Genomic DNA, 14160 nt, shown 5'->3' on the forward strand with positions numbered 1-14160 from the left:
GACTGCTGGACAGCAGCCTCCTGAAATAATTACAGCTCATTCTACTAGAGCGGTGGCTTCCACATGGGCTTTTAAAAACGATGCTTCTGTTGAACAGATTTGTAAGGCTGCGACTTGGTCTTCACTTCATACCTTTTCCAAATTTTCCAAATTTGATACTTTTGCTTCTTCTGAGGCTATTTTTGGGAGAAAAGTTCTTCAAGCAGTGGTACCTTCTGTTTAGGTTTCTGTCTTGTCCCTCCCGTTCATCCGTGTCCTGTAGCTTTGGTATTGTATCCCACAAGTAAAGGATGAATCCGTGGACTCGTCGTATCTAGTAGAAGAAAAGGAAAATTATGCTTACCTGATAAATTGATTTCTTCTACGATACGACGAGTCCACGGCCCTCCCTGTCAATTTAAGACAGATTATATTTTTGTGTTTAAACTTCAGTCACCTCTGCACCTTTTAGTTTCTCCGTTTTCTTCCTATACCTTCGGTCGAAAGACTGGGGGGTGGAGTCAAGGGAGGAGCTATATAGACAGCTCTGCTGTGGTGCTCTTTGCCACTTCTTGTTAGCAGGAGGATAATATCCCACAAGTAAAGGATGAATCCGTGGACTTGTCGTATCGTAGAAGAAATCAATTTATCAGGTAAGCATTAATTTCCTTTTTTTTTGCATAATAAATAATTCCTTTATTAGGCTTTTGCTTTTGTCTAATATTTGAACCACTTTACTGAAAGAGACTGGTAGTATTTATACTGTGATTTTAGGTTATTTATTGCTAAATTGTATTCTGGGATTAAATTTGTTAGTCTGGGTTTTTCTTAAAATTTCCCATATAATAAATCTTTAATGGTGGCAGCTTAGCGATAGTTTAGTGTGGGTGGCATTAAAGGGGAGTTTGGGCATTTTTCTAAATCTAGGACAGACTAGAGAGTGTTGTTAATCCCTGCACCCACTGAACTAAGTCACAGGCTTGCCTGGAGTGGCTAGACTGTGACAGATTGGTTAAAGTGGAAAGGGTCTGTTAACCCTTTTTGTGCCAAGCAAGTGACTGGTGCAGGGTTGGTTAAACCTTGTCGTCACATGGGGATATTGTCTTGTGGGGGATATAGTCTTGTGGGGGATATTGTCTAGTATGTATATTATCTTATGGGGGACATGTTCTTGTACACTGTCTCCTGGGGGACATTTTCTCCTGGGGGACATTTTCTCCTGGGGGACATTTTCTCCTGAGGGACATTTTCTCCTGAGGGACATTGTCTTGTGGCGGACATTGTCTTTTGGGGGTATTGTCTTGTACATTGTATTTTACATTGTTGGGGACATTGTCTTGTGGCTGCTATAGTCTTGTGGTGGATATTGTCTTGTATAATGTCTTGTGGGGGCTATTGTGGGGAATATAGTCTTGTGGAGGATATCGTCTTGACCAAGTGCATATGTTCATGTTGACGGTTTATCCTCAGTTTACTTCCAGCAGGATAATGCATTGGTGCATAAAGCCCTCATCACTATAGGATGGTTCCCGGAACATGACAATTACTTTTCTTTGCTGCAATGACCCGCTCAGTCCTGGGATCTCAATCCTATTGAAAAACTTTGAGATGAGTGGGAAAGGGCTATTCGCTGCAGTCCTACACCTCCATTGAATCTCCAGGAGTTGTGTGACACACTTATGTCTGCATTGTATAAAATACCTCTACAACGTTTTCAGCATCTTGTTGAATCCATGCCTAGACAATTTCAGGCTGTTTTGAAGGCTAAAGGAGGCTCAAAACGCTACTAGGTAGCTGTATCTAATAAAATGGCCGCACAGTGTATAACAGTTCAGAGATATACCTCTTGAGAAGCCTGATACGATCCATGTTCCTGGCTTCCTTTGTGTTAGCAAATTAAAGAAAGATGAGTTTGTGCCTTTATCTAGCCAATCACTGTGTAGTATATTTTAGTGATAGTCATTTCTGTGCCACTTGTACATCTGTTCTGCTGTATTTCACTTATTGATATGTATAACCTGTTATTAATTTCACTATAAATTTATACGTTTTTGTCTCCGACTAACTTGCTGATTTTCTTTTTACACAGGATGATGTGATGATGCCGTCAAGAGTGAGGTTGCAATACAAAGCCGCAATTCAGCACCCACGCAGTGTAAGTAGAATATTATGCCACCTGTGCTGATGGTTTATGGGTAAATGGTTGCAATAGTAGTCTGGTAAAGATTGTACTACTTGGTTTTTTTGTTTTGTTTTTTTTTTAACAATCATATTGTAAAAAAAGAATGTACAACATTGTTAGGACAACAGCATAAATATAATCTGGCCAATACAATTTAAGTATTTTCTTGTCCCGATATGTCGCACTGTTCCGTCCTTTATCTGGTAGGCTAAATACAGTCAGACGCATACTTTAAAAATATATGGTTGAAGAGTCTATCAATTTTGAGCTTGTTTAGATGTTTCGATAATTAACAGTCACCTAGATTACGAGTTTTGCGCTAAACAGGGTGCGAAACTAACGCCTAAAAAGTTGCGATATTTTACCCTCCATAGCGCTGCCATTACGAGTTACTGAAAAGCCTCCTTGTGCATGGTGGTGTTAAGCTCCATACCGCACAAAATCCAAGGGCTTTGACGTGCTCGTGCACGCTTTCCGCCATAGATATCAATGAAAAATCTCCATAACGCTACCCCATTGATGTCTATGGGGAAAAAAAAGTTACGTTTATACCTAACATAAACCCCAAGTCTAAACACCCCGAATTCGCCACCTCCGACATCACCGCCACCTAAATAAATGTATTAATCCCTAATCTGCTGCTCCCGACTTCGCCACCACTAATAGAAGTAATTAACCCCTATTCCGCCGTTCCCCAACATCACCACCAATATAATTAAGTTATTAACCACCAAACCTCCGGCCTCCCACAACTCCGCAACTAATTAAACCTAATAACCCCTAAACCTCCGGCCTCCCACATCTCAGCCACTAAATAAACCTATTAACCCCTAAACCGCCGGCCCCCCACATCGCAAAACACTAAATTAAACTATTAACCATTAAACCTAACACCCCCCCAACTTTAAATTAAAATTACAATATAACTATTTCTCCAACATTGGTGTGTCCGGTCCACGGCGTCATCCTTACTTGTGGGATATCTCTTCCCCAACAGGAAATGGCAAAGAGTCCCAGCAAAGCTGGCCATATAGTCCCTCCTAGGCTCCACCCACCCCAGTCATTCTCTTTGCCGTTGCACAGGCAACATCTCCACGGAGATGGTTAAGAGTTTTTTGGTGTTTAAATGTAGTTTTTATTCTTCTATCAAGTGTTTGTTATTTTAAAATAGTGCTGGTATGTACTATTAACTCTGAAACAGAAAAGGATGAAGATTTCTGTTTGTGAGAGGAAGATGATTTTAGCAGACAGTAACTAAAATCGATTGCTGTTTCCACATAGGACTGTTGAGATGAAGTAACTTCAGTTGGGGGAAACAGTTAGCAGACTTTTCTGCTTAAGGTATGACTAGCCATATTTCTAACAAGACCATGTAATGATGGAAGGCTGTCATTTCCCCTCATGGGGACCGGTAAGCCATTTTCTTAGTCAAACAAACAGAATAAAGGGCTTATTATGGGCTAAAAAACTGGTAGACATTTTTATAAGGGCTAAATCGATTGCTTTATTTGGGCATTTTATTCATATTTATGCTGACAATTTGCATTTATAAACTTGGGGAACGTTTATTAAACGGCAGGCACTGTGTTAGACACCTTTTCCAGTCAGGGGGCCTTCCTAGTTGTAGACAGAGCCTCATTTTAGCGCCATTACTGCGCAGTTGTTTTTTGAGAGCAGGGCATGCAGATGCATGTGTGAGGATCTAAAAATTGCTGGAAAAGCTTCTAGAAGGCGTCAATTGGATCGTATTCCCCTCTGGGCTTGGTTGGGTCTCAGCAAAGACTATAGCTGAGACTGTATAGGGGTTAAATTTATAAACGGCTCTGGTATTTTAAGGGTTAAAGCTCTGAAATTTGGTGTGCAATACTATTAATGCTTTAAGACACTGTGGTGAAATTTTGGTAATTTTTTAACAATTCCTTCATACTTTTTCACATATTCAGTAATAAAGTGTTTTCTGTTTAAAATTTAAAGAGACAGTAACGGTTTTGTTTTAAAACGTTTTTTGTGCTTTGTTGACAAGTTTAAGCCTGTTTAACATGTTTGTACCTTCAGATAAGCTATGTTCTATATGTATGAAAGCCAATGTGTCTCCCCATTTAAATTTATGTGATAATTGTGCCATAGCGTCCAAACAAATTAAGGACAGTACTGCCACAGATAATGAAATTGCCCAAGATGATTCCTCAGATGAGGGGAGTAAACATGATACTACATCATCTCCTACTGTGTCTACACCAGTTTTGCCCACGCAGGAGGCCCCTAGTACATCTAGTGCGCCAATGCTTATTACCATGCAACAATTAACGGCTGTAATGGATAACTCCATAGCAAATATTTTATCCAAAATGCCTACTTATCAGAGAAAGCGCGATTGCTCTGTTTTAAACACTGAAGAGCAGGAGGGCGCTGATGATAATTGTTCTGTCATACCCTCACACCAATCTGAAGGGGCCATGAGGGAGGTTTTGTCAGATGGAGAAATTTCAGATTCAGGAAAAATTTCTCAACAAGCTGAACCTGATGTTGTGACATTTAAATTTAAATTAGAACATCTCCGCGCACTGCTTAAGGAGGTGTTATCTACTCTGGATGATTGTGACAACTTGGTCATTCCAGAGAAATTATGCAAGATGGACAAGTTCCTAGAGGTTCCGGTGCACCCTGACGCTTTTCCTATACCCAAGCGGGTGGCGGACATAGTAAATAAGGAGTGGGAAAAGCCCGGCATACCTTTTGTTCCCCCCCCTATATTTAAGAAATTATTTCCTATGGTCGACCCCAGAAAGGACTTATGGCAGACAGTCCCTAAGGTCGAGGGGGCAGTTTCTACTCTAAACAAACGCACTACTATTCCTATCGAAGATAGTTGTGCTTTCAAAGATCCTATGGATAAAAAATTGGAAGGTTTGCTTAAAAAGATTTTTGTACAGCAAGGTTACCTTCTACAACCAATTTCGTGCATTGTTCCTGTCACTACAGCAGCGTGGTTCTGGTTCGAGGAACTCGAAAAGTCGCTCAGTAGAGAGACTCCATATGAGGAGGTTATGGACAGAGTTCACGCACTTAAATTGGCTAACTCTTTTATTTTAGATGCCGCTTTGCAATTAGCTAGATTAGCGGCGAAAAATTCAGGGTTTGCTATCGTGGCGCGCAGAGCGCTTTGGCTAAAGTCTTGGTCAGCGGATGTGTCATCCAAGACAAAATTGCTTAACATCCCTTTCAAAGGTAAAACTCTATTTGGACCAGAATTGAAAGAGATTATTTCAGACATCACTGGGGGAAAGGGCCACGCCCTTCCACAAGATAGGTCTTTCAAGGCTAAAAATAAGTCTAATTTTCGTTCCTTTCGCAATTTCAGGAACGGACCGGCCTCTAATTCTGCATCCTCTAAGCAAGAGGGTAATGCCTCACAACCCAAACCAGCCTGGAAACCGATGCAAGGCTGGAACAAGGGTAAGCAGGCCAAGAAGCCTGCCGCTGCTAACAAAACAGCATGAAGGAGTAGCCCCCGATCCGGGACCGGATCTAGTGGGGGACAGACTCTCTCTCTTTGCTCAGGCTTGGGCAAGAGATGTTCAGGATCCCTGGGCGCTAGAAATAGTTTCTCAAGGTTATCTCCTGGAATTCAAGGAACTACCCCCAAGGGGAAGGTTCCACATGTCTCACTTATCCTCAAACCAAATAAAGAGACAGGCATTCTTACATTGTGTAGAAGACCTGTTAAAGATGGGAGTGATACACCCAGTTCCAATAAAGGAACAAGGAATGGGATTTTATTCCAATCTGTTCGTAGTTCCCAAAAAAGAGGGAACTTTCAGACCAATTTTGGATTTGAAGATCCTAAACAAATTTCTCAGGGTACCATCGTTCAAGATGGAAACCATTCGAACGATTCTACCCACTATCCAGGAAAGTCAATTTATGACTACCGTGGATCTAAAGGATGCGTACCTACATATTCCTATCCACAAAGAACATCATCAGTTCCTAAGGTTCGCTTTTCTGGACAAGCATTACCAGTTTGTGGCCCTCCCATTCGGGTTAGCCACTGCTCCAAGGATTTTCACAAAGGTGCTAGGGTCCCTTCTAGCGGTTCTAAGACCGAGGGGCATTTCAGTAGTACCTTACTTGGACGACATTCTAATACAAGCGTCGTCCCTGTCAAAAGCAAAGGCTCATACAGACATCGTTCTGGCCTTTCTCAGATCACACGGATGGAAGGTGAACATAGAAAAAAGTTCTCTGTCTCCGTCGACAAGAGTTCCCTTCTTGGGAACAATAATAGATTCCTTAGAAATGAGGATTTTTCTGACAGAGGTCAGAAAATCAAAACTTCTAAGCTCTTGTCAAGCTCTTCATTCTGTTCCTCGTCCTTCCATAGCGCAGTGCATGGAAGTAGTAGGGTTGATGGTTGCAGCAATGGACATAGTTCCTTTTGCACAAATTCATCTAAGACCATTACAACTGTGCATGCTCAAACAGTGGAATGGGGATTATACAGACTTGTCTCCAATGATTCAAGTAGATCAGAAGACCAGAGATTCACTCCGTTGGTGGCTGACCCTGGACCATCTGTCCCAGGCAATGAGCTTTCGCAGACCAGAGTGGGTCATTGTCACGACCGACGCCAGTCTAGTGGGCTGGGGCGCGGTCTGGGAATCCCTGAAAGCTCAGGGTCTGTGGTCTCGGGAAGAGTCTCTTCTCCCGATAAACATTCTGGAACTGAGAGCGATATTCAATGCTCTCAGGGCTTGGCCTCAACTAGCAAAGGCCAGATTCATAAGGTTCCAATCAGACAACATGACGACCGTTGCGTATATCAATCATCAGGGGGGATCAAGGAGTTCCCTGGCGATGAAAGAAGTGACCAAAATAATTCAATGGGCGGAGGATCACTCCTGCCACCTGTCTGCGATCCACATCCCAGGTGTGGAAAACTGGGAGGCGGATTTTCTGAGTCGTCAGACATTCCATCCGGGGGAGTGGGAACTCCACCCGGAGATCTTTGCCCAAATAACCCAATTATGGGGCATTCCAGACATGGATCTGATGGCGTCTCGTCAGAACTTCAAGGTTCCTTGCTACGGGTCCAGATCCAGGGATCCCAAGGCGACTCTAGTAGATGCACTAGTAGCACCTTGGACCTTCAACCTAGCTTATGTATTTCCACCGTTTCCTCTCATTCCCAGGCTGGTAGCCAGGATCAATCAGGGGAGGGCCTCTGTGATCTTGATAGCTCCTGCGTGGCCACGCAGGACTTGGTATGCAGACCTGGTGAATATGTCATCGGTTCCACCATGGAAGCTACCTTTGAGACAGGACCTTCTTGTTCAGGGTCCATTCGAACATCCATCGAAGCGTGGGTTTTCAGATTCTGTGATAGATACTCTGGTTCAGGCCAGAAAACCGGTAACTAGAAAGATTTACCATAAAATATGGAAAAGATATATCTGTTGGTGTGAATCCAAAGGATTCCCATGGAATAAGATAAAAATTCCTAAGATTCTCTCCTTTCTACAAGAAGGTTTGGAGAAAGGATTATCTGCAAGTTCTCTAAAGGGACAGATCTCTGCTTTATCTGTCTTACTACACAAAAGACTGGCAGCTGTGCCAGATATTCAAGCATTTGTTCAGGCTCTGGTTAGGATCAAGCCTGTTTACAGACCTTTGACTCCTCCCTGGAGTCTAAATCTAGTTCTTTCAGTTCTTCAAGGGGTTCCGTTTGAACCTTTACATTCCATAGATATTAAGTTACTATCTTGGAAAGTTTTGTTTTTGGTTGCAATTTCTTCTGCTAGAAGAGTTTCAGAGTTATCTGCTCTGCATTGTTCTCCGCCCTATCTGGTGTTCCATGCAGATAAGGTGGTTTTGCGTACTAAGCCTGGTTTTTTTCCTAAGGTTGTTTCTAGCAAAAATATTAACCAGGAGATAGTTGTACCTTCTTTATGTCCGAATCCAGTTTCAAAGAAGGAACGTTTGTTACACAATTTGGACGTAGTCCGTGCTCTAAAATTCTATTTAGAGGCTACAAAAGATTTCAGACCAACATCTTCCTTGTTTGTTGTTTATTCTGGTAAAAGGAGAGGTCAAAAAGCGACTTCTACCTCTCTTTCCTTTTGGCTTAAAAGCATCATCCGATTGGCTTATGAGACTGCCGGACGGCAGCCTCCTGACAGAATCACAGCTCACTCCACTAGGGCTGTGGCTTCCACATGGGCCTTCAAGAACGAGGCTTCTGTTGACCAGATATGTAAGGCAGCGACTTGGTCTTCACTGCACACTTTTGCCAAATTTTACAAATTTGATACTTTTGCTTCTTCGGAGGCTATTTTTGGGAGAAAGGTTTTGCAAGCTGTGGTGCCTTCCGTTTAGGTAACCTGATTTGCTCCCTCCCTTCATCCGTGTCCTAAAGCTTTGGTATTGGTTCCCACAAGTAAGGATGACGCCGTGGACCGGACACACCAATGTTGGAGAAAACAGAATTTATGCTTACCTGATAAATTACTTTCTCCAACGGTGTGTCCAGTCCACGGCCCGCCCTGGTTTTTTTAATCAGGTCTGATGAATTATTTTCTCTAACTACAGTCTCCACGGTACCATATGGTTTCTCCTATATATATTTCCTCCTGTCCGTCGGTCGAATGACTGGGGTGGGCGGAGCCTAGGAGGGACTATAGGGCCAGCTTTGCTGGGACTCTTTGCCATTTCCTGTTGGGGAAGAGATATCCCACAAGTAAGGATGACGCCGTGGACCGGACACACCGTTGGAGAAAGTAATTTATCAGGTAAGCATAAATTCTGTTATTTCTTCTATAAGATACGATGAGTCCACGGATTCATCCTTTACTTGTGGGATATTATCCTCCTGCTAACAGGAAGTGGCAAAGAGCACCACAGCAGAGCTGTCTATATAGCTCCTCCCTTGACTCCACCCCCCAGTCATTCTTTTTGCCTACTCTAAGTAATAGGAAGGGTAAAGTGAAAGAGGTGATAAAATGTTAGTTTTTATTTTCTTCAAGCAAGACATTTTTATTTTAAATGGTACCGGTGAGTGCTATTTTTTCCCAGGCAGCAGATGGATGAAGACTTCTGCCTGGAGACTGATGATCTTAGCAGTTGTTACTAAGATCCAGAGTAGTTCCCACAGAATGGCTGAGGAGTACTTAAGAAACTTCAGTGTGAGGAACGTTTTTTCATGCTATATGCAGTGAGGTATGTTCAGTCATTTTATTCTGGAGAGACTGTGTTATTTCAGAATTGGCTGACAGTATCCCCATGAGGGAAAGGGTAAGCAGTAATCCTAATGTATAGAGAGGGGTATTACTGGAACTGTATTTTGTTCTATAAAAAATGGTTGACACTGATGATATGATGTTTGTGGGCAAACGTTTCTATGTTGGGAGTTAAAGATAACGTTTTTTGTGTTAAACGTTTTGACTTTATTTTAACAATGGAGGGTACACTTGGCTTCATTTAGATGGGTATATGAACCCACATGGCTAGGTTTTAGACCACTCTTGTTAAGGCTGTGAGACATCGAGTTAGATGGGCGGGGCCTATTTTCGCGCCTCAGTTGCGCAGTTGTTTTTCCCATGCAAGCAGCAAGCTCCAACTCCGGTGGGCCTTTTAGGAAAGTTTGGGCCTAATCGAAGGGTTAATCCGATTTGCAGACCCCTGAGGACAGGTAGGCGCCACAGCAGGGTTTGGCGAGGTGCAGGGGGTGTTTTCGTTTAACTATAATGTTTTTGGTACAACGTTTTTTGTTCTTAAGGGTTAAGTATTCCTTTCCTTGTGGGGCAATCGTAGCTGACAAGTTGGGATACATTTATCATAAAATTGAGATAATTTTATCGTTTTAAAGCAGTTTTGGAAAAATTGTATGCTTTTTTTTCTCTTAAAGGCGCAGTACTGTTTTTTCAGATTGTTTTTTCACAAAATATAGTGTTTTCATGCCTGTTTGTGGTCATTACTAGCCTGTTTTAACATGTCTGACATTGAGGAAAGCCAATGTTCCATGTGTTTAGAAGTTATTGTGGAACCCCCACTTCAAATGTGTCCCTCATGTATGGAAAGGGCCTTACATTGCAAAGAACATATTTTAGCTGATAAAAGTATGTCTCAGGATGATTCTCAGTCAGAAGAGAATCAGGTTATGCCATCTACTTTTCCCCAAGTGTCACAACCTTTAACGCCCGCCCAAACGACGCCAAGTACTTCTAGTGCGTCTAATTCTTTCACCCTGCAAGATATGGCTGCAGTTATGTCTACTACCCTTACAGAGGTATTATCTAAACTGCCTGGTTTACAGGGTAAGCGCAGTAGGTCCGGTATTAGAGTAAATGCTGAGCCCTCTGATGCTTTATTAGCCATCTCCGATGTACCCTCACAGTGTTCTGATTTAGGGGTGTGGAAATTGCTGTCTGAGGGAGAGCTTTCTGATTCAGGAAAGATGTTCCCTCAAACAGACTCAGATATGACGGCCTTTAAGTTTAAGCTTGAACACCTCCGCTTGTTACTCGGGGAGGTTTTAGCGACTCTGGATGATTGTGACCCTATTGTCATCCCGCCAGAGAAACTGTGTAAAATGGATAAATATCTAGAGGTCCCTACTTACACTAATGTTTTTCCAGTCCCTAGAAGAATTTCGAACATTGTTACTAAGGAATGGGATAGACCAGGCATTCCGTTATCTCCCCCTCCTACTTTTAAGAAAATGTTTCCCATATCTGACACCATTCGGGATTCGTGGCAGACGGTCCCTAAGGTGGAGGGCGCTATTTCTACCCTGGCTAAGCGTACAACTATACCTATTGAGGACAGTTTTGCTTTTAAAGATCCTATGGATAAAAAATTAGAAGGGCTTCTAAAGAAGTTGTTTGTTCATCAGGGTTTTCTTCTGCAACCTATAGCGTGCATTGTTCCAGTAACTACTGCAGCAGCTTTTTGGTTTGAGGCTCTAGAGGAGTCTCTTAAGGTTGAGACCCCATTAGATGATATTTTGGATAGAATTAAGGCTCTCAAGCTAGCAAATTCTTTTATTACAGATGCCGCTCTCCAAATGGCTAAATTAGCGGCTAAGAATGCAGGCTTTGCCATTTTAGTGCGTAGAGCATTATGGCTTAAGTCATGGTCTGCTGATGTGTCATCTAAATCCAAGCTTTTAGCTATTCCCTTTAAGGGTAAGACCCTATTCGGGCCTGAACTTAAGGAGATCATTTCTGACATTACTGGAGGTAAAGGTCATGCCCTTCCTCAGGACAAGACGGTTAAAATGAGAACCAAACAGAATAATTTTCGTTCCTTTCGAAACTTTAAAGGCGGTCCCTCTACTTCCTCATCCGCCTCCAAGCAGGAAGGGAACTTTGCTCAATTCAAGTCAGTCTGGAGACCTAACCAGACCTGGAATAAAGGTAAACAGGCCAAGAAGCCCGCTGCTGCTACCAAGACAGCATGAAGGGACAGCCCCCGATCCGGGACCGGATCTAGTATGGGGCAGACTTTCTCTCTTCGCTCAGGCTTGGGCAAGAGACGTTCAGGATTCCTGGGCATTAGAAATTGTGACCCAGGGGTATCGTCTAGAATTCAAAGATTCTCTCCCAAGGGGGAGATTTCATCTTTCACGTTTGTCTGTAAACCAGACAAAGAGAGGCGTTCTTACGCTGTGTAGAAGACCTATATACCATGGGTGTAATATGCCCAGTTCCAAAAGCAGAACAGGGGCAGGGGTTTTACTCCAATCTGTTCATGGTTCCCAAAAAAGAGGGAACCTTCAGACCGATTTTAGATCTCAAAACTCTAAACAAATTTCTCAGAGTCCCATCGTTCAAGATGGAGACCATACAAACAATTTTACCAATGATCCAGGAGGGTCAATATATGAAGGATGCGTATCTTCACATTCCTATCCACAAAGATCATCACCAGTTCCTCAGGTTCCCTTCCTGAACAAACATTACTAGTTTGTGGCCCTTCCTTTCGGGTTGGCCACAGCTCCCAGAATTTTCACAAAGGTACTAGGGTCTCTTCTGGCGGTTCTAAGGCTGCGGGGCATAGCAGTAGCGCCCTATCTGGATGATATTTTGATTCAGGCGTCAACTTACCATCTAGCCAAATCTCACACGGACATCGTGTTGGCTTTTCTAAGAGCTCACGGGTGGAAGGTGAACATAAAAAAGAGTTCACTTGTTCCTTTGACAAGAGTTCCATTCCTAGGAACTCTGATAGACTCGGTAGACATGAAGATTTTTCTGACAGAGATCAGAAAATCAAAGATCTTAACCACATGCCGAGCACTTCATTCCATTCCTCGGCCATCAGTGGCTCAGTGTTTGGAGGTAATTGGACTAATGGTAGCGGCAATGGACATAGTTCCGTTTGCTCGCTTACATCTCAGACCACTGCAGCTGTGCATGCTCAGACAGTGGAATGGGGATTATGCAGATTTATCTCCGCAGATAAATCTGGATCTAGAGACCAGAGACTCTCTTATTTAGTGGTTGTCACATGATCATCTGTCCCAGGGAATGTGCTTCCGCAGGACAGCATGGGTCATAGTGACGACGGACGCCAGCCTCTTGGGCTGGGGTGCAGTCTGGAATTCCCTGAAGGCTCAGGGTGTGTGGACTCCGGAGGAGTCCTTACTACCAATAAATATTCTGGAACTGAGAGCGATATTCAACGCGCTTCAAGCGTGGCCTCAGTTGGCTTTGCCAAATTCATAAGATTCCAGTCGGACAATATCACGACTGTAGCATATATCAATCATCAAGGGGGAACAAAGAGTTCTCTAGCGATGATAGAGGTTTCCAAAATAATTAAATGGGCAGAGACTCACTCTTGCCATCTATCAGCAATATATATCCCAGGAGTGGAGAACTAGGAAGCGGATTTTCTAAGTCGTCAGACTTTTCATCCGGGGGAGTGGGAACTCCATCCGGAGGTGTTTGCAAAATTGATTCATCAATGGGGCACACCGGAATTGGATCTGATGGCATCTCGTCAGAATGCCAAACTTCCTTGTTACGGGTCCAGATCAAGGGATCCTCAAGCAGTACTGATAGATGCTCTAGCAGTACCGTGGTCGTTCAACCTGGCTTATGTGTTTCCTCCTTTTCCTCTTCTACTTCGTCTGATTGCAAGAATCAAACAGGAGAGGGCTTTGGTAATATTGATAGCGCCTGCGTGGCCATGCAGGACTTGGTATGCAGACCTGGTGGAAATGTCATCTCTGCCACCGTGGAAACTGCCACTGAGAAAGGACCTTCTCATTCAGGGTCCGTTCCAACATCCAAATCTAGTTTCTCTGCAGCTGACTGCCTGGAGATTGAACGCTTAATTCTATCTAAGCGGGGATTCTCTGAGTCGGTCATTGATACCTTGGTACAGGCTCGGAAGCTTGTCACTAGGAAAATTTATCATAAGATATGGCGTAAATATCTTTATTGGTGCGAATCCAAAGGCTACTCATGGAGTAAGCTCAGGATTCCTAGGATTTTGTCCTTTCTCCAAGAAGGATTGGAGAAGGGGTTATCAGCTGGTTCCTTAAAGGGACAGATTTCTGCTTTGTCAATCTTATTACACAAGTGTCTGGCAGATGTCCCAGATGTTCAGTCGTTTTGTCAGGCTTTGGTTAGAATTAAGCCTGTGTTTAAACCTGTTGCTCCGCTATGGAGTTTGAATTTAGTTCTTAATGTTCTTCAAGGGGTTCCGTTTGAACCCATGCATTCCATAGATATTAAACTTCTATCTTGGAAAGTTCTGTTTTTAGTTGCTATCTCTTCTCGAAGAGTTTCTGAGCTATCTGCGTTACAATGCCACTCGCCTTATCTTATATTCCATTCTGATAAGGTGGTTTTGCGTACTAAACCTGCATTCCTTCCTAAGGTTGTTTCATATAAGAATATTAATCAGGAATTTGTTGTTCCTTCTCTGTGTCCTAACCCTTCTTCTAAGAAGGAGCGTCTGTTACATAACTTAGACGTGGGTTCGTGCTTTGA

General features: G+C 43.0%; 1 protein-coding gene across 2 annotated transcripts in view; it reads left to right on the forward strand.

The window, feature by feature from the left end:
* B3GNTL1 (UDP-GlcNAc:betaGal beta-1,3-N-acetylglucosaminyltransferase like 1) overlaps positions 1–14160 on the forward strand; it is a 1507642-nt gene that overhangs the window by 468654 nt on the left and 1024828 nt on the right. For both annotated transcript variants that reach the window (XM_053710298.1, XM_053710307.1), the window contains exon 6: positions 2069–2134. In XM_053710298.1, coding sequence (XP_053566273.1) covers positions 2069–2134 — 66 coding nt within the window. The remainder of the gene's footprint in view (positions 1–2068; positions 2135–14160) is intronic.

Source organism: Bombina bombina, chromosome 1 (genome assembly GCF_027579735.1).
Source record: "Bombina bombina isolate aBomBom1 chromosome 1, aBomBom1.pri, whole genome shotgun sequence".
NCBI classification, from domain to species: Eukaryota; Metazoa; Chordata; class Amphibia; order Anura; family Bombinatoridae; genus Bombina; species Bombina bombina.